Source organism: Balearica regulorum, chromosome 4 (genome assembly GCF_011004875.1).
Source record: "Balearica regulorum gibbericeps isolate bBalReg1 chromosome 4, bBalReg1.pri, whole genome shotgun sequence".
NCBI classification, from domain to species: Eukaryota; Metazoa; Chordata; class Aves; order Gruiformes; family Gruidae; genus Balearica; species Balearica regulorum.
In genome coordinates, this window is record NC_046187.1 from 46,770,250 (window position 1) to 46,795,996 (window position 25,747).

The 25,747-nt window shown below is 37.6% G+C and overlaps 1 protein-coding gene across 4 annotated transcripts in view; it reads right to left on the reverse strand.

The window, feature by feature from the left end:
* Positions 1-25,747, reverse strand: part of CFAP97 (cilia and flagella associated protein 97) — a 38,435-nt gene that overhangs the window by 4,835 nt on the left and 7,853 nt on the right. For 2 of the 4 annotated variants that reach the window (XM_075752009.1, XM_075752010.1), the window contains exons 2-5: positions 20,444-20,642; positions 18,910-19,791; positions 18,748-18,819; positions 7,118-7,380 (exon numbers count right to left, since the gene is read on the reverse strand). In XM_075752009.1, the coding sequence (XP_075608124.1) occupies positions 7,118-7,380; positions 18,748-18,819; positions 18,910-19,791; positions 20,444-20,465 (1,239 nt within the window). In that variant the 5' untranslated portion in view covers positions 20,466-20,642. The remainder of the gene's footprint in view (positions 1-7,117; positions 7,381-18,747; positions 18,820-18,909; positions 19,792-20,443; positions 20,643-25,747) is intronic. The other 2 variants (XM_075752011.1, XM_075752014.1) reach the window with 1 other exon arrangement.

Sequence of the window (25,747 nt, forward strand, 5' to 3'; positions counted from 1 at the left end):
TTCTTTTGAAGTGCTAAATCTCTGGAGCCTTAATCCTGTACCAATAAAATTAATAGAAATTTTGTCATTGATCTTAACGACCAAAGAATCAGATCACATAACATAATCCAGGTGTTCAGAGCCAAATACATGTTCCCTATCAGATTTAAGGAATAAAAAAATACGTACATGACACTAATGGCAGGAATGTCATTAGTTGCTCTAAATTGCATTGTGGCTCCTCAGAGCTCTTGATTCAAGCTTAATACATATATAATATCATATCATTGATGACCTCCCAGCTTGGCAAAAGCCTCCCAAGGCTTCTTTTCCCCCCATCTTCTTCTACTTTATTATAATACTGAGTTTACAATAAAATTAGAATAATGATATAGAAAAAGAAAAAAAATCACAGAAGGTGTTCCTGCATTATTACCTTTTAGGAATAGGATAATCCTTTACAAATCTAGGCATCTGGACATAGATTACTATCTATAAAGACACTAAAATACTTATTGCCAATGACAGAAGAAAATGTCAGATTGTCAACAACTGGAGAACAATGGAACCAGACACTATATCAAAAGATGGCTGATATGCAACTGGCCAAGATAAATGCTGCTAATTCAACTTTGGGCATATCAGGAGAGCACTAAAGCTAATTCTAATGCTCTCTGTCAGAAAAAGGAAAAAGAAAAAAAAAATCAGTACACACTTTTCTGCAGCTATGTTTAAAAAGAAAGAAAAAAATCACTGAAAATGCAGCACTTCTAAATTGATTTCAGAGAGAACACAAAAACCCGTTACTTTTTCTTGTTTTACTCTGCTTTTTAAATGCATGAAGTCTTCAGTTTCACCTCCTTTGAATCCTAACCAGCTGACTAGTGTGCCTTGACAGCTGTTCAAATTTATTTATATTATGCCTCCTCTAATGTCACTGATGTTAGTGACCACACTGTCTCTTTGCAGAGTCCAGGAGGGGGAGGGGGAAGTTGGTAACAGTGCATTCAAGGACATGTTTCTGTTCTTATCAATATAAGTATTTGTAATTTTCTTTAATTGCCAGTTGCATTAATTAGCTCTAACCTGACAAACTCTAAATGTCAAAACACTCTCACAGTTCTTTGATAACAGAAAAGTCTTTTGAACTGAACAGCTATCAAGTTTACATGTGGCTGGCATCACCACAAAGAAAGTAGGCTAAGAGTACAAAAAAAACCCCCCACAAAATTAAGCAGCATGCAAAACAACCAAAACTCTCCTTGACCCTGCCAATGAGTCAGTCTTTATTATAATTACCACAGCAGTGTTCAGGAATCTCTAGTCTGGATCAGGAATCAGCAGACCACAACATATCGGACCACAAAAGCCTATAGCTTAAATACTATGATCACAGAATTACACTATATTTGCACCATATTGCACCGTATTTTAGTCAGGCACATCTGCGTGCCAATCCCACACCCTGATAGCTTCTCCTGATGAGAGGACATAGAAGCATCTTTTTTTTTTTGCGTTGCACTTCTAATCTCCAGAACTACCAACATTTTGTTTTCAGTTAGCATAAAATGGCTTTGAACCCAGTAAGTGAAAATACCTTATAAACCTTTGTGTGCTTGAGTTCTAAGGAGCCACCACCCTAACACAAATATTTCTGAGCTCCTAAGACGACCCAGAAGACGACGTTCTCTTTCACAACTGCATTCCCTACGGCCTTCTCCTCCAGACTGAGACCTGTAAGCTGAACAACCTTGGTATGCTTTCTACAACCACAGAAGTATGCAGCATCTGAGGCCTGATGCTTTCAGACTGGGAGGTGGTCCTTGGGGATGGGACAAAGGGAAAGCAAAGAAAAAGCAGTGCTGAATACATTGAGGGAGGAAAGTACAAGGTGCCCATGCATGACCCTGATGGGCCAGTGCCCTCCCCCTCCTGTTTCTTTCCATGCCTAGAGGTTATCTCCCTGGTTGAGGCATAACACGGATAGCAGGGCAGGCACAGTGCAGCACAGGATTGGAAGCTGTGGCTCAAGGTAAGGTATATTCTTCGTATGTGGTGGCAGCCAGTTAGGGGGATGGCCAGAGGCACTATCCCTCCCTTGCCCTTTTCTCCCCACCACATCACCACAGCCCATCAGCACCATTAAATCAAGCTGAGACAAACGAATATACATTCATTTACAGCAGTACAGTACTTGCATTTCTAAAGAAAGCTTGGGTTTTCCAGCAAAAGCAAGACAAAAGTAGCCCAGACTGGAAGAGAAGGGAGACAGTTTGGCTGAAGGATTTTTGCGCAGGTGATATCCATAAAGCGGAATTTTCCACTTTACGGAGACAGAAATGTGTTTGGGTTAGTGCTTAGACACTGTTTAGTTTAGAGTTAAATGCACTACTTGCTTTGCTGATGACTATATCTTTGAAGAAGAGCCAAAAGACTGATAAAAAACATGCTTTGCTAAAGAGTATCCTTGAAGGAGAGCTGAAAAACTGATAAAGAGGAAACATCCTGCCCCAGAAGGCGCTGAGAGCTGGGCAATTGCCAGAGAGGCCTGAAGTCAACAAGAATCGCCAGTAACCAGGGGATGGGAAAAGTGCCTGGAGGGCGGCAGGTTTACCACCAGCTACCCAATTAAAGGACTATGCAAGTTATACCACACCCACACCCTTGAGGAGCATGCCTGCTAATTTAATGCTTGACCAATAGCAGATGATGCAGTAATTAATAACCAATTAGCATAAATTTAGGCAGGTTTTTCTAATCCTGTAACAAGCTAAATGTGTGGCAGATTCAGTGTGTGGTGTGCTAGCTTTGTGGAATTATGACCTAGCACCCATCTCTGTGCAGACATGAAATAAATAAAATACTTCTGTGTGTATATTTGTGTACTGCACAACAGGTAAATGATCCCACTTTTGGGACAACACAGGTTGAGGCCACAATGACTAGAGCAAGTGGTGGGAAGAAGCACTAGTGACATCTGCAGTGCAGATGACTCAAGGAACTGAGTAGGTGAACAGAGAAAGACAGGCCTTGCAGAGAAGCACAGTAAGTGATTTTTTTGTGTGGGAGGGTGACTATACTGGAACTGGGATCAGAGATGGATCTGTTGGGGCTTAGGGTACATTTTGGGGGAGTATGAGTTGGGGGGATGAACAACGTGGACTGTTAAGTGCAGTGAGTCATAACAGCATGGGGTAGGAAGAACACACAGGGATGTGTAGGAAGATGAAACATCCACAGAAAAGGAGAATGCCCTCATTCCCCTTGATCTAAGGTTTGAAAACTGCTGTTCCAGACCTGCTGAGATCTTCCAGTGAACTTTCAGTGTGAACTCAAAAGGTCACTTGTTCCCTAGGAACTTGGCTGAACACAGCAGCTTAGCTCACTAAGGTCATCTAACACCTAAATTGTAGTCAGAACCAATAAAAATTATGAAAAAAACCAAACCAACAAAAACAATGCAGATATGAATTACTTCTAAGTTTAGATGAAGTGACTGAAGAATGGTGTGATGGCTGCAAGTCTGTATTTCAAGGTCCCCAAATACATACCTGTATATACCAGTATAGATTTTTGCATCACACAATAAACTATTAAAAGTTTAAATGATGTGTAGTGTCCAGTTTATTAAGTTGAACATCTTATTTATACTGGCAGAAATAATGATAAGTCAATACAGATAGACACATATATGCAGACGTGGGAAAAAAGTAACACATCAGTCACACTTAAGTCCCTTTCCACTGGAGAGGGGACAGGGTTGAGAGTATCTTCAAACACAAGAGTAGAATGTTTTCTGAATCAGCAGCATCCTCTATTGGCAAGAGATGCGCTCTGGTCTTGCTAGCTGAGATAAACAATCAAAAGCAGGTTCCACTTATGACAATACCCAGTCAAAAGCAACAAGTACAAAATTCTGACATTAATTATCACAGTGATCTATTTTACTAATTGTGCTTTTTCCATAAAGTGCTAATCACTACCTTATAACTACTGTTCTTCAGAGCAACGCACCTTTCTATTCCATCATAGCTCTTTCTAGCGGAGTCTGCAGGAGCAACGTATATTCCCTGTACCTCCTTGCACCCTTTCACAAAGCTAGAGAGCACCAAACTGTTTAGATTCCTCTCTAATTTCCTAATATTTTAATTACTTTCCCTGTATCACCTCTGATGCCAAATGCCTACACCAGAAATCAAGCTGTCTTTCTGATAACAGTAAATATAGGCATTACCCCAAGAATGTTCTAGTGGAACAAGTGAAAGGTTTCCCTAGACAAGGTATTAATCCTCAAGATAAGAAATTATAAAAGCTGTAATCCAACAGGGAAAAAGAAATAATAATGTCTGCATCAAAACTCTTTGACTCCCTGCACAGACTACTGTTGTAGATTTCTATTTTTGAATTATTTACAAAACCTTGCATCCTTCTCCAACAACTATTTCACAAAGGTGTACCAAGCAGCATATCCTGTATGCAGTAGCTCAGGCCTTGTATAAGAAAAAAAGTTCCTGTCAAGTAATAGGAGAGAGATTGATAAGGAAGTTCCATGGAATTCCATCTCTTCAATCTGCAAAGGTGAAGAATGCCACTGACCAGAAGAAAACAACTTCATAAAGCACATACTGTTAGCTATATAAAGCAAAAAAACCCTCATCAGTGGGCAGAGTAGGGCAGCTCTTTCATTTACAGTCTCTGAGAAAAATGTGTCATACTTGTAATCCCAAAAGGTAGTATTAGAAAAATCAATATGTTACAACTGTGATGCTCTAGGTGCACATACATTTCAAACAGAATAAAAAAGTAAACAGAATTGCTCAAAATGATAGCAATGTTAAACAAAACATAAGAGCTGTACTGATGAATCACTCTTCCGAAAAGAAGAGCAGAATATATCATCCTGAGTTTGGGGAAAAGAATAAACCAAATGTTTTTATAGTCTAAAATAGCACGATGTCCTAACATAAATTGTAAGGAATGATTCTGATGTCAAACACATCCACTCATGTTGCTGATGACAACAACTAAAGCATAAATGAATAAATAAATGAAGGATAATATTTCTCAAACTACAAGGAACCTCGATGAATCTCTAACGTGTACTAAACCAGTAATATGTGAAATGACTATACATGCTTAGATTTACTGAATTTCTGATTCAAAAGTTGCAAAGGCAAGACATTCTTGGACAAAAGACTGCGATATATCAGAAGAGAAAAGATTTGTGGCTTTGAGTAAACAGAAGTGTATTGTAAAACATCATATACATTAATATTGCAGTAATCATGTACTGTTATGTAGTACAGCGTATTACTATCAGATCGTGACTGCAACACAGCACTTCCTCTCCACAGCCTAAGAATACACTCTTATTATCAAGGTTTATGTAGAAGAGCAAGTTCTGCTTTTGACATTTTGAATAAAACAACAAAAAAACCCCAACCCCAGAACATATGAAGAAAGCCCTCCTACCAACCTAAAACCACTGAAGCCTAAAAACATTTCTTCTCCACACAATGAAAAGCATCATCCATCTCTAAGAAGTATTTATGCCAAATTCTTTCAGTGTGTGAAGTATAATGTTCTTTTGGTCAACTGTAGTCTAGTGAAGCTGGGGAGAAGTTTCCTACTTTGAAAAGTTTTAACAATCTAGATGGCTGAAAGCTGGAAGAACTAAAACCTAACAGATTTTCCTGAATAGGTGTGCTGGTTTTTGCTGGTGTAGAGTTAATCTTCTTCCTAGTAGCTGGTATGGGGCTGTGTTTTGGATTTGTGCTGAAAACAGTGTTGATAACACAAGGATGTTTCAGTTATTGTCAAGCAGTGCCTACACAGAGCCAAGGCCTTTGCTGCTCCTCACACCACCCCACCAGTGAGTAGGCTGGGGGTGCACAAGGAGTTAGAGGGGCCACAGCTGGGACAGTTGACCCCAACTGACCAAAGGGATATTCCATACCATATGACATCATGCTCAGCATACAAACTAGGGGGAAGGTTGTCAGGGGGGCTGCTGCTTGGGGACTGGCTGGGCATCAGTCGGTCGGTGGTGAGCAACTGTTTTCATCTGTATCAATTGTCTTTCTTGGGTTTTATTTCTCTTTTCATTACAATTTTTATTATTATTACTACTAGTATTATTTTATTTTAATTATTAAACTGTTCTTATCTCAACCCATGAATTTTCTCACTTTTACCCTTCCAACTCTCTTCCCCCCATTCCACTGGAGCAGGGGGAGTGAGTGAGTGGCTGTGTGGTACTTAGCTGCCCAGCTGGGGTTAAACCATGACAATAAGTGAATTGGACTTTCTCTATGTTGAAATTATATCTCTGTCTGCCTACATAAAAGGAAATTGCAACCTACGCTTGCACAGATGAAAAGAGTGAATAAATTACTTCCACTATAAATTTTCCAAATATTTTAACTATACTGTCTCCTTTTCAAACACACTAATGAACAGCTAGGAGATATGAAAATATCATTATATGTATTACAATTCAATCACTAAAAATATCTTATTCAAATCAGTATTATTTTTGTTATTTGACAACTCTGCCAATATCCTTATAAATTAGCCTGAATATCTGTTTTCCACTAAAGTAATTGTGATTGATATTACATTCAAATACTGTGACAAGCAGAGTGCTACAAATATTGAAAGAGACGGATAGCTATAAAATGAGTCAAAAAGCAAAACTGACATTCACATTGTATCCTCTGTATTTCCAATATAATGGTTTTGATGCTATTACATTGATTGCTTTATTTTCTGCAACCCTGTTCTTGAGAGACTAGTAATCACGATGCATGAAGCAGGATGAATAGAGTTAGACTGCTATCCAAAGTTATGAGTGTGTAAACAATAATGGTTGTTCCTCTTAAAATGAATGATACTAAAGTAGAACAAACTCATATAAAGTAAAATCTATTTTCATCTGAAAAAAGCGTCATTTCCCCCCCCGCAAAAACACCCATATGAACAATTACGCAAACAGCATAGTAAAGGAAATTCACTGTAGACTTATTGCAGTATAGCTCCAAGTGCTGCCTTATCAGTTTTTTAAGTGTTTAGCAGCAGTTCATCTGACAACAAACAGTCCTTCTCAATTTACTGATCCAAATCAGTTCTCAAAACTCACCAGGTTTTCTCTTTCAATTCTTTGCTGCTCCTTTTGCCTGTTGAGGGCACTGTGGTACAGTTTAGGAGGTGGTACAGCTGACTTCTTCAAGGTAGTACTTCTTCTAGGCTTTGCAGACTGTCTGGACAGTTCTTTTAGCAACCTTTGGTTTTCCCGATCAATCTGTCTTACTTCTTCATTCGTGAAAGAATAATTTTTCCTTGTTCCTTTAGGTGGCTGATCAAAGGTTAGTTTTTGTTCTTTTTTCTCCAGCTGTAGGAAAGCTTTAAAATGGCAAAACCCAAAATACTCAGATTAAAAAACAAAACAAATACAAATCTTGCATTCTATTATTAGGATTTATCTACAGACCTGAAAAAACAAGGTACATTTCACCTCCCTCCATCTGAATTCCAGATGTATGCATTTCAGAATTTTTCAGGGATGCTCAGTTGTCCTCAGTACATTGATTTTACCTAAGTTTCACAAAAATCAAGTCTAATTCTGGCCTTAGTTAAAAGCCATCTGCTTCCTTCTCACTAGGAATCCCCCTCCTCCCCACTTATGACTGGTAATCCAGAGCAATTGAGCAGAGGCAGCAAACAACTGAGTAACACAAGAGAATCAGCAATACACATACAGACACTGTGTAAGCACTTGTGAGGAATACATCTGATATTTAGAAAACAGAATATAAATCAACCTTATGTCATTTCTTCTGCATGGTCAGTATTCCTGATCCCCCTTTGACTCCGATCACGCCTGATCTCTACCTTTACCAGTATGCTTGCCCAACTTCTACACTGACACAATACGCTCAGACTTCCATCCTCAAATATTTTTACTGTAGTTACTATGGTACCAGTGATCAGCATAGGCAATTTTATATCTATCTATCTATCTATCTATCTATCTATCTATCTATCTATCTATCTATCTCTGCTAATGGGGCTACCATTATACAGCACTAAAGCCACACTGAACATAATCATCATTACAGTGTGTTCATTTATGGCACCAAGATAAGCATCTGAGAAGTTTTCCAAGCAACAGAAAACACAGCTTCAGGAAACCGTGACTAGAAATAATTTACAGAACCAAGAATTAAAACATAAATCAGTATTTAGATGTTTGCACATGAAAAAAGAATCAAACTTTGCTCCAAAGATATCTAAAATATGTCTCAGCTGAGAGGCAGAACAGAAATGATGTTTCAGACAGAACACTGACACTGGGGAAGCATGACTCAGACAAAATGCATTTCCTGAAGTGATTTTGTTGATCCTTTGCTCCTGAAGTGATCCTGCATCATGTTGGTGCAGGAATTGCAAGGGGGAAGATGAAAATTAAATGAAATGGATAGAGAGAAATGAGCAAGCATATAAAACAGAAGAAAAATTACTGGGGCCTGACAATTTAAAACAGTAAAAAAATGACAAATTAAACCAGGATATGAGATTTCAAGACAAAAGAACGAAGAATGCACACTTAAAAATACACAGCAAGGCAGACATGCACAATTGCAAGATAAGATAATAACTGGAAAACTTCAATCTCAGCCAGAGCCAGCTATGTTTCTTAAAGTTCCACTGGAGCTTTCCTGTTGACCTATTTCTAAGCCTTTGCTTTCTAAAGCTCTGCAGTAGATCTTCTGGCAACTGTTTTAAGAGCTTTGCTGTCATGGTATTACCCCATCAAACCATTGCATTATCTATGGTGCAGGAATGGCGGTACCAGGTTAGATCAAACAGATTTTTGGAGCTGAGACACAGATGAGGAAGCCTTACTCAAGCCATTCCCCACAGTCCTCCAATATCACAGTGCCTCCAGAAGATACCCCTTACTCTTACCCCTAAAAGCCCCACATGAGCAAAATAAGCACCCAAAGCAGAAGCTTTGAGAAAAACAGAAAGAAAAAAACCCCAAAGAACAGGCATGCAGTAATATTTCCTTAGCAAACACTTCCACGTCAGCAATTTTTTTGGTGAGGGATGTCTAAGGCAGCCTTTAATAGCTTAAAAACCTCGAAGAATGATGAGCATGTTGTTACTTCAAAATAAAATTAAATTAAATCTTTCTTGCAGTATCTCAACTGAGTTTATTCCAGAACTGATGCAAGAAAATAGTGCTACTGTCTTTGAGAAATTTAGAAACAGTATCCAGAACTCAAATTCCAATCAGTTCATGAATTTCAAAATCCTTCTGGAAATTAATACCATCAGTATGCTAGCCCATATAAGTGAGAACTGCCTCATGGCAGCTCTAACTGTGAGGTTTTCCACATTAGCAAGTATTATTTTAATTTGTTAAGGGAAGATGCAGATCACCTCAAAAACAGGACACAATGCAAAATAGTGCAGATCAAGTGTGCCAATCAACAGGTTAATAAAGTATAAATGTCTTGAAAAGCATCTTTACAATTTACTAAGTTATTTTCAAGAGAAAATTAGTACAGCCATCAACACCATTTGAGGAGACAAACCTGGCATGAGACTCATCTGGATACACCTACAAGGGACAAAAATAAATGCACAGAAAATAACTAGGGCCACACAGTTCACACTGTAACATCAAGCTGCAGCATATTTCTCAGTAAAAAATAATTAAATAAATCTGTTGGGAATGTGCAAAACCAGCACTGCAGCACAAAACAGCTGAAAGAAAGTAATTTGAACAACCATCTGCAGAAGATATTTATTACATATCATGTTACATAATTGATAATTGTATTATTATGAAGCTATGAAAGATAATTTCATCTTTTGCTTTATATCCATAGCATCTCACAAGTTAAACAAGACCTCACATCATATGCAAGAGTGCAAATCAGGTTGTGGCAAAGAACAGTTGTTCAACTGAAGTCCTGACCTAGCTTTGTGGCACCAATGCTACTGGTGATGCAGTCTCTTACAAGAGACATTTAAGCTTCTGAATAACTGTCAGTGCAAATTCGGAACAGCTCTTTTCTTTCTGTGAAAGGTGTGAACTAGTCAAATTCCATTTAAAGCAATGGCATTCTGAATGAGGACACTTTTAATTAGAAATACAGGCTTCATGTCTTTACTTGTATATAATTGTTTTAATTCTCTGTAAGGTTGCTGGCTGTACTTCGGTTTACTCTTACGATGCAGCTATGAACTAACTGGTAAACAGATTAAAAATGCTTTGAGATAAATAAGCATCAAGGTAATTACTTATGTCTTGACTTGCTTATTTTTCTAGAAACCCCCTGTCACCTGTGATGAAAAAAAACCCACAACAACAAACAGAGCAATGACATGGAACAAACACCTTTCCCTTTCCCCTCAATGCTGGCCAGTAAATGCTTTTAGAAAGACTGATTCAAGGAGCCCTGCAGCAACCACTACCTGTGGGGCTCAACAAGCACTGCATCACTTTGTCACTCAGATCTCCCAGATGGCAGTGGTATGCAACTTCTGTACCATTAAACACCACTGGTATTTTACCAGAAGCTCTCAGGCAGTTAGTGTGAGTATCTATCTATGTACGTTTCCACTCATTGCTCTACTGGATTCTACTACTTACTTATGTGAGTAAAGCATGACAAATTTTTACTGACTAACTTTACTCTCACCTTCCAGCTTCTTCAATCCCCCCCAACACACAGATTTTTCTTTTTTCATTCCTCTCTTTCTTCCTCCTTTCCCTTGCCTCTCATAAGTCTTTCCCCTTTCAATGTATTACCTTCCTACAGTGCCTCATCCACACCTTTTATCACCTCACCACAAAAATAGCCTTTCCCACTTGTGGCAGGCAGAAAAGAGAATCCAGTCCATTTTCTTCAGTGTGCTGTCCATTCTTAGCCTCATTATTATTTATATTTACTTAGTGTAGAAACTGACCTTACTACTGCTAACAGCATTCTGACAACTCTTCAGGTTATGGGCTTGCTAACCGTGATAATATCAAACTTATCACAACTCAAAAGAAACATTATTAATAAAGTGAAAGAACTCTTAAGACCACCATAAAGGTTCTGCTGTGAAGTTAGTCAGTGAAGCATGTGCAGAAAACTGCCTTGAAACAGTAACTAATTTCTTGATATGTTGTTGAATTATAGAAGACTCATGAACTTTGCGCCAAAAGCTCAGACCCAATACAACATGTACAGCTGCAAGTTTTCTTCAAGGGGATCAAGTGAAAAGATCAATCCAAAAGCCTCTAGTTCCTCACTAGTTTCTTCAGCTCCTCAACTGATCTTTTTATAGTTAGTCTTCTGTATGACCTAAGGAAGAACCACATTTGAAATTTTGTAAGTAGCTCTTTGTAGCAAGAGTGCTGCAATACACCAGGGCATTGGATCAGGTAATACATTAAAAGTAGTTCTTTTGCTGTTCTTCAAGCTGATAAGTTAATAAATCAGAGTTGTATTTTACTTAGTTAACATCTATGTTAAGGAAGAATTTAAGCTGCAATCAGCACTTCAAAACAAACCGTAACTGACTGAAGCCCATCCATAGATAACCTTTTCAAAATCACAGCAAATGCAACATTGATCTCCTTAAGAACTGTGTGACAGGAGAATTTAAAAGTTTAGCAGAAAAGAGACAAGCAACAGAATGCATACTGTGTCGCTTACTGAAAGAGGATCACCAATACTACCTGGTATGTGCTTGTTCCTAACAAAAGAAGAAGGCAGGGGGCAGCCATGAATCACTGCTCCTTAAACAATGCTCAAATAAATTGCAGTAGCAATCTAACAAAGCAGTGAGCATAAAGTTCTGCAGGTCTTCCTGAAGCAGGAGTGACACTATTTCCACAGTCCAGAATTAGGGTTCCGATCCTGGAAGACCCTATCATCAGTAATAGTTTCCACTACTTCCAAAGTTACTGGGCTGAAAAACTGTCCAACCTGTACTCTGCAAAACACCACTTATACAGCATCCTATTCCTATTCTCTGCACACTTACTATGACAGAAAATGATGTAATCCAGAGCAAGTATGTACATTCAATACGAATTGAATGCACTTCAACATTCACTGGCAACAACACTGCTTTTAGTGCTTTTTGCTTTACTGCAAAGGCAGTAGGTGTCCCAGTGAGGTCAGCACAAGCCTACAAAACCAGGGATAATTCACCATCAATAAAGAATCAAGATCCCATATAAGAGGTAAACGTATCTATTCTAAATGCTATTCAATATTTCATGTACAGTTAGTGTCATATAACTCAAATATTTGAGTTTCAAAGTTATTTCAACAATTTATTCAATAATGCGATCATGCTACTCTTTAATCACAAAGCCTAAGTGTGTGAATGGTTTATCTGACTTTTGCAGTAGCCAGTGACAACATGAGGCAACACTACAGTTTAAGGTTATAATTTAAGGTTTAAAAGAGTTTTTTATGTCTTGGAACACTTAAATATGATTTACCTGTAACTTCATACTCAATCAGTGGGTAACAGGTAATTTAATAAATTCCTATTTACCACTTGATTGTCAGCCAGACCATAAATCAATGATTTGGAGGAGGGGGATAAATGAGCAGCAGTATTTGCATAAAGACTCACACAGTGTGCAGTTCTACTTTGCATTTACTGGTAAGCAGTAAAAGAAAATTCTCCAGTATTCACAGGATTTCTGTGAAAGCTGGTTTCCATGGAGAGACACCTGACTTCCTTTTAAGCAATAAACAAGCTGTTTATTGCTGTCAATTTGTAAGCACTGAAATGACCTTGCAGAGCGAGAAAGGCCAAACCTTATATAAAATACAAATTATAATTAGCAAGTCAAATGCATTAGGACAGGATGATACAGCTGTCCTAATGGCATTAAGGCTAAAACTGAAGTCATGCATGTTTCAGTGCATCTATTGCAATCCCAGTAGAAGAAAATGCATTAAATTGCTTCAGTGCTTACACTTTTTAGTTTGCCTGGTGTTTTGTTTTATACTGCTCCACTACCACATCTGTTAACACAACTGAAAAATACAGAAGGATTAAATCAAAGTTCTTCATAAATGTCTGATAGTTTCAATCTAAAACTATTTCCCTGTAGTATCTCTAAACAAATATTTCCTTGAATATCTGTTATTTCATGTCACAGAACTCTTTAAAAGATGATTTTGGTGAATTTGTGATTTGATGGGTTTTGAAAAAAAAGGAGTACCTGATTTTCAAGTATAAATTTTCCTCTTAAAAATTATGCTTAAATGGGGCCGCTAGTTATTTCTTGATGTCATGAAAAAGACAATAGATGTCTTACAGGTGCAGAATTTTTTTCCCCCCAAATTACACGTTTTTCTATGGTTGTTGGGAAAGTCTGGATCTGTTTACAATTTTAAAGATTTTCAATCTGTTTTCAAACTCTAAATACAAGAATAATCTGATAATTGCTCTTCTACCTCAACATGACTTACTAGACCTGCAAAAGCAATGCATATGTATACACATACACACACAATTAGTTCAAACTATGAACATACAACCAAAACAAAACTTAGTGAAAAAACTATACATGTTTAGTTCAATGGTAGAATTTGGGTGTTTATGTATATATTTAAGAGTCTAGTTGAAATTTAGATATTGTTTAACAGTTATTCTACAAATACACTAGTTCAGCATGAATGAGCACACAGATAACATATCCCTGAGAAAATTTCAGATATAAAAAACTTATTCTATTTCCTGACTGACAAATTACAGCCAAAAAAAAAAAAAAGTTAAAGCAATTGCCACATGTTCCATTGAAGCTACTATTTAGTCTTCTACAATAGCTTTTATTGAGAAACACAGAGCTTTTACTTTCATCATAATGATATTTATATCACAGTGCTTTTCACCAAGCGAGCTCTGATTATTTTACAATAGAAGAATCTAAGGCACAGAAGAGGCAAAACAATTTATCAGAGAGCACATAGGTCAGTGAGAGCTTCAAGGACAGAATTCAGGTCTTCAGCCTGTGGCCCACTGTCCTACTTACCCCATCACACCACCTCCTCAAGTTAATAATAGCTAATACCATGGATTTACAGGCTAATTCTCACAGACACTTCTGTAAAATAAGCAGGTATCAACCCCATTTTACAGAGAAGAAAACACAAAGCGCTAAATTCTTTAGCACTCTAGATACCTCATGCAATCTCATTACTACTGTATTGATACCAAACATAAATTCAGATAAAGAGATACACAGAATTTTCAGCATACAAGTCTGTATTCTGAACTACAGAAATCAAGAGACTTGGCTAAAGACAGAAAGCAAGTTTGTAGCCTAATGGAATGGAAACAGATGAGTGCTTAGTTCATTCGTATGCTTAACCCATCTCTTTATCTGCATAATCTCAATTTCTTAAAATTACATGTGACATTGGATCGAGGCATAGGATCAAGCAAAACAGCATCGGAAATTTTTCCGATTTTTTATTCCCAGGTTTCTAACATGGAGTCTTATGAAAGCACTTCCAAACCCAATTTTTGACAATCTGTGTCTTTGCATTGGCATATTTAATTCTCTTTTTGTGTTCAGATTACTCAAGAGTACAGCAGAGGAGATAACTCTGACATTTACTATTATGGGGTTTGAATATTGCTCTGAGTTAGTTATTATTCTAATTTTCTAAAAGATCCTTAAGGTTTATAGCAAGGTGGAAACAGCATTGACTCACAAAAGAATTACACACAGAAATCTATGTAACATCATAAAACAACTGAAGAATTGTATTCCCACCTGAAAAATCATCATCATACCTATATTTTTTCACATGCAGGTGGTGGAAAAAAGAGAAATAAAGAGTGAGGAGAGGTCTGTAAAATATAAACCCTATTAACCTTGGGTAACTGAAATTGTGAGTACCTATGTTCTTGGCCACACTGATAAGATATCTGAATTCCTAAGTAGTGTGGCTGTCTAACTCCACAGTGCTACAATAGTTCTCATTGTCATACACCATAATGACAACAATCAGCTACATGACATCAGTCTTAGCATTGTAAGGAAATGATGTAAGCATCCTAAACATTGACTGTAAAAATGCATTTATATATATTTTAAATAAGCATACTACCCAAACAGCAAGTGATTTTCATGAACAGAAGTAAAAAACACTGCCAAGAACAATTAAACAATTCAGCAGTTCACAGCTACCAAAAGAGTATCACAGATAAACCCAAGAATTTTTATGCCTAATGCAGTGATAATTAATAAGTAATCACTAAGACCAGTAACTTGAACAACGTGGCCCAGGTGGCCCCAGACTGTAACAAGACCCAGGCTGGTTTTAGTACTCCAGGCTCTGCAGCCACAGGGCTTCAGTATGAGCAAGCAGGGCAGGCTCTGCCCCTCAGAGAGAGCGCTGCAGGGAGGTGCTCCCTCCACCTGAACTCCAAGCCACTCTGAACTGAGCATCAGACACTGCCACAGGACTGATTTGGAAACAAACAAGAAATCAATCCAAAAGTTTATCTGTCCACCCTGCACCACCTCTGCTTTCACTATGGCCTGCAGTTTCTAGCAATACTGTTCCCACTGCAAACTAGGGGCTCCTTACAACTGAAACAGTGTGAGCGTGCACCCCATACCTTAACGTGGTAGCTTACAGATACCTGGGCTCCACAATTTCTTCGCTGCCTATGTAGGCTTCGATGCCTATGAGAGCTGCACCTGCTCTCAAGAGTGCTTTACTGTTCACATGCCCCTCCTTCATCAGCCTGCATGCAAAGCCATGCCAATATAGCCATACAACTTGCAGGTTCTGAAAACTGCACATTTTACGGTACTACTTCCTGCACTTTGAAACAGGGCTCAACTCCTGTCTAGTAAATACCAATAAGGACTACATTCATATACTTTTTTGTCTTTGGCAAAATGCAGAACCTGCTTCTCTCAAGTTTTCAAGCATAATCTTCACTTTGCCCCCAGCTACTGTTACCAAGTAGATTTCTGCCATTCTAAATAAAACTAGTTCAGTTATTTTCCATAGGGAGAACAGAGGCTGCAGAGCAAGTTGCAGTACCTGGTAATGTTCACTTCAGTAACAGCACACATCAAATGATAACTTCCAGATGTAGTAACCAAGTGTTATCATGTACCTTAATCTCTCGTTCAGAGTTCTGGTCACTAAAGAACATTTCTAAAATCAGTGATAAAGTTGCACAGCAACACCCACCTAAAAATCATTCACAGCACAATATAGGGCATGAAGACTGTAAGATTTCCAACTAAAATTATGTTATTTCTGAGATTTTAAATTATTCAGTACAGCATAACTTAAAATTTGGTTTCTATCAAGAACAAGCATAGTTAGGAGATGTAAGGGCATGATACTTTTTTTTAATCTAAATACGTTTTTTTTTAAATGCTTATAAAAATGAATAGTTTGCAATATGAGCACAAATATGTATCAAGGGCATATAACAGAGGAAAAACTGTTTCACCTCCTTTTTAATTTAACTGCAACATTTTTTCTAAATGCTTCAAATGAATTCTATTTTAAGATACACAAACTCCTCACTGCTTAATAACCAGACTCTTGTTCTAGTCTAAAACTTGTTCTTTGAACACCATGAGCTTTTAACAGATTTCTTCCCTTTCTTTGTTCTTGTGATTCTTTTTTAATACAAGAGATTCTCGTCTCCCCAAATGTTCACATTACCAATGCATAAAATTGTACAAAACTAATTACTGCACAACCCCTAGAAACAACACAGTAACAGATCATACTGAAATTCTGCAAGTTTCTGGGGACCTTGGGAAAATAAACTCACATAACTGCTGTAAATGCTTAGGCCCAGCTATATTACAAGCATATTTGACAAAAAATTTAAACAAAATGCTTCATCAGTATAGATTACTGGAAGAATATTATACTTTATATATATAAATTATATACTTTATATATATAAACCCAAATCTTAGACATCCTGATGATCATTTAAATACTCTTTCACACACTCAGGTCTGGGCTTATATTGTTCTCACTTGAAGCAATGTTCATGCCTATGCAGCACCGATGAACGCTTCATGCAGACTGGGTGGGAGGGTTGGGGAGGAATGATTTGCACCTTTTTAATTAAAATGAGTATGGAAAAACCTGGAAGCAGTAACTCAGAATAAGATCAGCTCCTATTTTCCCAGACTAGTTACTTTCCACCTTTAATAATCTTGCCCCATTTAAACTTCAAAATACCCAAAGTAATTAAGCTATGTTGTGCTTGCCAATTTAGAGAGGCACTTGGGAGTAATATGCAAGTTAATCAGGAACATTAGATGCCAGACTATATGAATTCTACTTCTCATTACTCAATCTTTATTATTGTTATTTCAAATTGTTTTTCAGTTTTGGGAAAAGACTCCCCCCACCCCTCCAAACAGAGATTCATCTCGGAGAATACTTATTTGGAGCTATAATACCCATTTGTTTTAGGGATGAGATGAATCCTTCCATAATCACCAGTTATTAAATAGCTTCTTGCTATTAGGGAACAAATAAAGATGCAGCACATCATAATTTCAATTGCCTAGCAACAACTCTTCTAACATCGCATTTTGACAAGTGGTTGGAGCCTTTTCTAGTACGAAAGACTTGCTGGAGCACAAGGATGATATGCTCTACTTTTCTTGATGGCTAGCTCTGAATTTCTTACCATCAGAAGAATTTCCATACAAGTAAAATCTTCATTTCTACTCACAGGAAAGTTAAATGATGCATACAATATATTGTGAATCCTTACTCACTATAGGCTCAGTCTGGCAAGGTGCAAAGTGAAGAAAGACAACACATGCAATTTTAGCCATGCTAGACAGACTGCAATACAGCAAAGTTGGGTTGAAATGTCCTGGAGTTAGGCTGTAAGAACCTTACCTCACCTGAGATCAGCAGATTTCTTGAGCCAAGCTTCTTTTATTCTATGGATTTTACTACTGAAAACTGTGGGCCATGAAAACAAGCACTAAAGCACTGTGTAGACCTTAAAATATGCACATGAGACAACCCAGTGTATACTCACCCCATACAATGAAGGTTTGCAATGAATGCAGTGAAAGCCCGCTCTCTCTCAGACTTCATTATTAAGATCTAATAAATCTATTGGCAAGAAGCAACCACTCAAGTCTTAGTAAGGATTATCTATGATTTTTCTCTTTAAAATATCTTTACTCAACTTCATGGTATTTTAGAAGGCAGACAGTTCAGAAAAAGAATTTCAAGTAATTCTGTTTCATTATCAAAAAGGTACCAGAAGTTCAAATATATGAATACTATTTATCACACAATATAATTTTGGACTGCCTTTCAATTTTGAAGGTCAATAACATTTTATCAGAAAGGTTGGTGTTATAATTTAGACAGTAAATTGTGGAATAGTACGTAAACCTTGACTTCTCAACATGCACCTGCAGTTTTATTATTTAATTTGTTAATATATCAAATCTTATCTAGAGATTCACCCTGTTTGTGTGTCTTACCTCTAGGCATATGCATACCAACACACACTCATATACACGCTGCTTCTTTCCACTGTAGAACTAGTACTATTTACATACATAAGAATTCAAATAACTAGATCAACACAGCTTAATCACAAACCAGTTTTAAAAATACATGGTGGCATATTAAAACCTCACTCTCTCCTATTGTTCTCAACGATGTACAAATGTCATACTATTTATAAAGAAAATTCAAAAGTCACCTTTCAAAAGCTGATTCAGGTCCATAGCATCATGCAAGACTTTGCGACTATATCTGCGGTCAAACTCGGAATCTAATGAAAAAAAACACAGACGTAAGATTGGATTGCCCAGTCCCACAGGTTTTACAAATTTTGTGTTGTACTTAAATTCCTCAAAATTACCATATAATTCTTGGTTCACATTTTCCTGTCTTTTTATTTTTAGTTTCTTATCATTTGACGTTGCAAGTTCAAAAGACTGGATAGGACTTATGTCTGGGGTTGACAGAGGTGTTACGTCAGTCACTGTGTCTTCAGACTCCTCCAAATAGTCACCGAGCTTTGGTTTTCCTTCTGCTGATTTCATTGCTGACTTGAATTTTTGTTTTGGAGACAGAAGAGCATTCCTAGGAGCATTCCTCTTTGAGGAAGAATGAGATGAATCTGATAAACAGCTATCAGAATCTGTATCAGAACAATCTGTATCTGAGCTTGAGGATGAGGACGAGGAAGAAGAGGAGGAGGAAGAGGAGGAAGAGGAGCTGATATTAGTGTATTTTTTGCCAGCCTTTTTTATGTTGTTTGACTGCTTAGCTGACTTTGGTCTAACCTTCTGGTTTTTGCCATCATCACTACTATCTTCTTCATCTGTATAATAATCTTCTTCACCTTCTTTAACTATTTTGGGAATTCCAGCAGGAACATTCTCCTGTGTTCCCCTACTTACTGCAGATGTCGCTCCAGATGTACCTGCCTTCTCCACAACTGGAGAAAGTGACAAAGATGAAGCGTCTCCAAGATAATCTGTGCTATTTTCTAGGGACTGATCATTCTGCAAATCCTTCTGCTTTTCTTCAATTTCCTCCTGACAATACTTTGCATCCTTTGAATTAGAAACCAAATCAGGGTCTGCAAGAGCTGCCTTTGTACTTCCTTTCTCTACACATTCACCATTTTCTTCAGCTTTCTTTTTCTCTTCCTCAAAATCACTGTCAAAGAAAGCATGATCCACTTCACCATCTGATACATCTTCAAACCGGTCCATACTTAAATATGAAGTGCCACCTGCAACCATCAGAAAAGGTTTCCAAAGGTTAGGATAAAAACAGATCCAAGTACACTTTTAGGATAATAGTTTTGTTCTGTACTCTTTTGGCTCTAGTAATTTATAGTTCTGCAATTAATTACGTTATGTTGCTAGGGACAACTCTGTAGTGAGTTCTCTAAAGAAATTTAGTGCCACCTTATTGTACACAGCTTACATGTTAGACCAAAAAGCTTTACTTTAAGCCAACAAAAACCATCACGACTTCAGAACATTTACTCCTAAGGAAATTAGTCAAACCTTGTTAGCAGCTAAAGAATCTTAACTATCACAAACAAGCAATTGAAGTGTCTTATTTTGTCCCTTTAAGCCAGAGCCACTAATAAGCTATCATTAGTTTGGATTTTATATTAAAAATCTGGTTTGTACATGGTGGTCACCATCTTGGCCTGACACAGCCATTCAAACTGCAGACTTTAAGCACTTAGAAGTAGGAGCAATTTCAATTTACATCAAAAGATCCAAGGCTCTATAGGTTAAATTGTAACAGATATAGGGTGTGTCACTGTTAACATTTTAGTTTGGCTCAGTAGCCTGCTTTTCTTGACAGTCCTCTGTAACTCACACTACACAGTACACTAAGCAAACTTGATTCTTTCAGATCAAACTAACCTTTAAAGTGTGCTCCAGGCATGAAACTAGCGCACTTAAACCAGCAGACATCATTCAGTCCATGGGACCAGATTATGGCTAGCCCAAAGGAAAAACTCCAAATACATATAGTGTGGATATCAAGTCTTTAGCACTGTTAAGCTCTACAAATCTGCTCCTACTGTGTCATACTTCTTACAGAAATATATGGTGTTAGATCCTATGCATGTGGCAGGGGGGATATGAAAGTTTCCACTCATTAGTAGGATTTACACAGAGTTAAAATTAAAACAAACAAACAAACCAATCCACCCCACAACCAAACAAAATTAGCCAGTATCAAAGACTACTGTTCCCATGTAGCCAGCAGTACTTTTCTCCTACCATTTACAACAGATTTCATATAAATTTTGTAAACTGCCATCAATAAACATGTAACATTCTTTAGAGCCAAGGAAACAAAAAACAAAGACAGTGGAAGGAAGCAACTATAAAAGGCAGGAGAACCAGAATATTTTTACAAGATGGATGGTCTCCCTTAAACCACATATAGTTTGTTGCCATGGCAAACAAAGGTGAAAAAGGAATTCCTAAGCTTGCTTTGAAACTGCAAGACTATTCCCAAGAAAGCTTCTAGCTAAAATTGCTTCAAAATACAGAATTTTTAAAAGTCTATGTCACTCAGTTATCTTGCTACTTCTCAAACAATACTCAGTTTTAGGGGAATTTGAAATATGCACCCCAAACACAAAAAACACAACATAAACCTTAAAAGCAGAAGATGTGGAATCTCATGTGGTTTTAAGATGCACAAAGCCAAAGAACTGAAAAGAGACTTAATAAGGTTAAATGTATAAAACTGAAAATGTCATTAAATAATAGAAGCAGACATCAACTTTGGTGTCACAAAGAGAAACTCTTAAAAAAAAAATCAGAAGAGAGTAACACATTATTTAAGTTTAATTTTCTACCTCATGTAACCTAAACCAGAAGGGAACCAAGCAGAATTTCTTGCATTACCTGTAGACTATAGATCATGAATTATTTATTTATCAAGTACAACTTGGGCAAAGTCAATTCTACAAAGAAAATTAAAATAGGAAGTGCAATGTTAACACAAAAAACCTTTCTTCTCAACAATGCAAGGCATGAACATTTCACCAGTTTGTAACTTCAAACAGAACCACAGAATGGTTTGGGTTGGAAGGGACCTCAAAGATCATCTAGTTCCAACCCCCTTGCCAGGGGCAGGGACACGCTCCACTAGACCAGGTTGCCCAAAGCCCCATCCAGCCTGGCCTTGAACACTTCCAGGGATGGGGCTCATAGATTATGACTGATTGGTAAAAGTTGGCATGTGGTGCACTTCACTGGTCTCAAACACATAGATTTGATATACTTTTAACACTGTTGTACATATAAGACCATAAGGGGATAAGGCAAAAAACATGTTTGCAAGTAGATGCAGACAACTAGTACAACTTGAATTATAAAATTTTGTTGAGCATAATACACAGGTCCATGTATTTTTAGTTTATGTAATGCTACTCCTGCAAAGGAGACTAAACTAACAGTATCTCATCAGCTATAATACATGATTATGCCACGACTTCTCAGATGGCTCTTTTCTGAACACAATCTCTTAAGCGAGGGTGGGATATAACTCAAGGCAGTGGCAAAAGGGCAGAGTAGAGGTGGCAAAAAGTGGTAAAAGATAGCAAGGAGCTTGTACATCCCTTTCCACCATTAGCACCAGCTGAGGAGCACACACCTTCCCACTCTGCATGACTTAGGAATAGCTTACCTGCCAGCAGGCTGTTTTCCATGAAGACTGAGACATAACTGATTCATGGACAGCAATCACTGTTAGCAGGAGAAATGCAGTTTAGCATTCTGACTCTGCCCAAAGAGCAGCAGCCGTAACACACGTCATTTCATCGCCAAATGCTCCTTCCACTTTTCTAGCACAACCCCCTAAGGACTTTATTCTTCATCTTAATGGAAAACAGACATGCTGTGTTGGTCAATTCCTCTCACTGACATTCTTAATCATTCACAAACTAAACATTAATTAATTTTGTAGTTTCCATTAAAACCAAAGAAGAGCAAATAGATGAAGAAATGGTATTGTTGGTTCCTATTCCACTCATGCATCTAGAATGTTTTTAAGGGAGCTGGAATTTGCCAAGAAGCAGCAATACAGAAGTAATTTTGCTGATAAACCATGCCTAAATTAATAAATTGGCTGTGTGTGCACACACACATTCACACCCCTTTATGTACAGGGCAGAGCGTAATTTTATTTCTGTGAGAAGTACAGAGTTCTGCTACATTATCAATTGTTAAAATACAGAATCAACAAATGATAATCTGAAATCTCAATAAAACTGTCATTAGAGTCAAACACTTATCATTAACTGCTAATTCTAATGACCACCGTACTTATTTACAAAATATATATGCTTTTGGTGGCTTTCTGCCATAAAAACCCTCTAACATAAATATGACCAATTCAAATGAGCGTGTTGGCCATTAATTATTTGTCAGATCTTTTTTTACTGTAATATTTCCTCTCCCCTTGTAATCCTCTACCTCTCTCCCCCAATTTCTTCTAAGTGTAACACCCACCCATTAGTCTTTTTATCTTCCTCACTGCAGTTCCTCGCAGTTTATACCACTTTTTAATCCCTTCACCTGTAAACACCAAGCTTGACCCATTTAAGATCAGAAAGCAGTGGCCAAGCAGCCAAGGAGAACATGCAGTCCGGCTGTCAGGGCAGTAGGGACCCACACTTTCTTGTCTAGAGAATCTGAGCATCTGACTACCTACTGAGACTGCATCCATGTTCTCACCAGCCGCCCACTGCAAGAGCAAAGACCGCTCAGCTCCTGTACAGGTCAACCACTGCCTGCTGCTGTGCTGCCCAAAGGACAAGTAGCATTTTGGCATTCTCCTCCATGTTAAACAAAGATCAAGACCTTATTCATGCTAAACATATCTAGTGTTTTTCCCCTGCCAACTGCAAATCTGCCAACTACAGCACCACCTGAAATATTTTTGTAAGTAATATCTAATAGCAGGCCTTTACGCATGGCTACACTATAAAGTATCTTATACAAAGGTAGGATAGTAGATAAAAAGTGATTAGTGAGGATAGAGATTTAGATGTGGTTTTGTGTTTGAACACATACTGCCTTTTGATAACATTTTTTGAATGTTAGAAACTAACACTTATTAAGTACCTAGTGAAAGATTCAAGGTGTTTTAACCTTGGTTAAACCTTAAAGTTATCCAATCAATCTTTCACTTTTTTAAATGCAGACCATCTGGAATACGTGCATAAGAGAGTACTGAAAAAGATCACAGAAAAAAAAAGAAAAAAATCACGACTGAAGTACAAGCAGCGATAAACTTTCTTTTAAGCATTCTACTTTCATGATCAAGGAAGAGGATGGTTCATATAGAGAGGAAAGCTGGGTTTTTTTCCTATCTAGTAACATATACAAATTCCTAGCACACAGAACACCACACTGAATTTGTATGCTATACCTCCTTTGAAGGCCTTAAGTGCTTTTAGGATGTCTTAATATTCTGGTTAAATTTTAAATTTAATTTAAAAATAAATATTTATTTATTTTATTAATTTATTAAAGTAAATAAATTTTGTTAAATATTTATTTAACAAAAGTGGAAATCAAGCCCCTTATGCATGCTTGCATAAGAAATTTCTGATGTTACTGTGTGCATACTGTACATCACCACAAAGGCCATAATACAGCACAGCTATAGTATACTCAAGATCAGTCAGTAATATGTTTCCTGCAACAGAAAGGAACAGACACCAACTTAGGATGTATTAACAAATATATTATGTAAAGTATCAGAACCATAATAATGTTATATTCAGCTTCAATGTGGCACCTTCTGGTTTAGGGTTATTAATTCTGCTTTGTAAGTATAATTGATGCTGAAAGAAGTAACCAAGCAGGCAATCTTCTCCCAGCCTGTACAATTAGTGCTGCCACAGATGGCACTCCTCCTTTCAGCTAGAAATTTCTACCTCTTCGGAAGAGGGACCCACCCTCCTGACCTCAGAGAGCAGAAACAAGTGTTTGAGAGCTAAGGGGTTGGAAGGTTAAAGTGTTTTAATTAAAAGATTTATACTAGCAATGGCAGATATTCTTTAGGACACTCCAAAATCCTCTATTTACTCAGTATAGCCCCTGTGCCAGGGATCTTGCCCCCTTAAACCTGGTGACTGCCAAATCACGTCTTTGTATGGTGAGCTTGGGAGATGGTGAAAATGCTAGACATATCATCTGACTAACATTTTAAAAAATAACAATCATTAAACAAGTTACCATGTAAAAACACACTAGTTCAAACCCCACCCCCCTCTTTCTCCCACCCTTCCTCATTTTTGGCTGAGGCTTAAAAAAAAGACAAATTTGAAAGTGTCTAGAAGACAGCAATAAAAATTTTAAGACAATTAGAAAAGTCCAAATTCTGAGGGTTTGTTTAGTTTAAAAGAGGGGAAACACAGGGTAACAAAAGTCTTAAAACCTGTAAAACAGACTAATCCAAAACTTAGTTTGTTCTCAGATACAATCAACAGTGCTAAAGATCAACTAGCGCAGCTGCTTCCAGCCATGTGACAAACCACAAATACCCAGCCCTACCCACCTTCTCTTTAATTAAAGTTTTCATTTTTGCTACTAAGAAACAACAAAGCATGCAAAGGAGGAAATACACCTCTGGGGAAACTATTTCCCTTGAGAGAAACCCCCAATGAATGAAACAACCAGCTTGTTTAATAGATATTCTAATTTTCCAAGCTCAGAGCACAATACCTGCTACAGCTGTTCTGCACGCCATATGCTCTCCAAACTTGGGTACCTGTTTCCCCAATCCAAACCATGACTGGTTCATAACCAATCTACAACGTACAAGGCCTCAACCCCAACTCAGAATAAACTCCAACACTACAAATCTATCCAAGCTCTGCTGCTCCACAGTTACACATCCTGCACTGGACCTCAGATCTGGACCCTCATTTGGACCCTCAGATGAAAGGGCTGGTTGAAGTACAGGCAAGCTACTCTGCAGAACACCACAAAGCAGACAGGAGCTGGAATTAGAATCATAGAAAAAAATAGGTTGGAAGGGATCCTCTGGACATTATCCAGTCCAGTCCACTGCTCAAAGCAGGGTCAGCTTCAAAGTTGGTTATAGTTTGGCCAAATTTTTTAAAACTCTAAGAATGAACACTTTACGTCCTATGTGGGCACCTGCTCCAGTGCTTAACAATCCTCACTGTGAGTTTC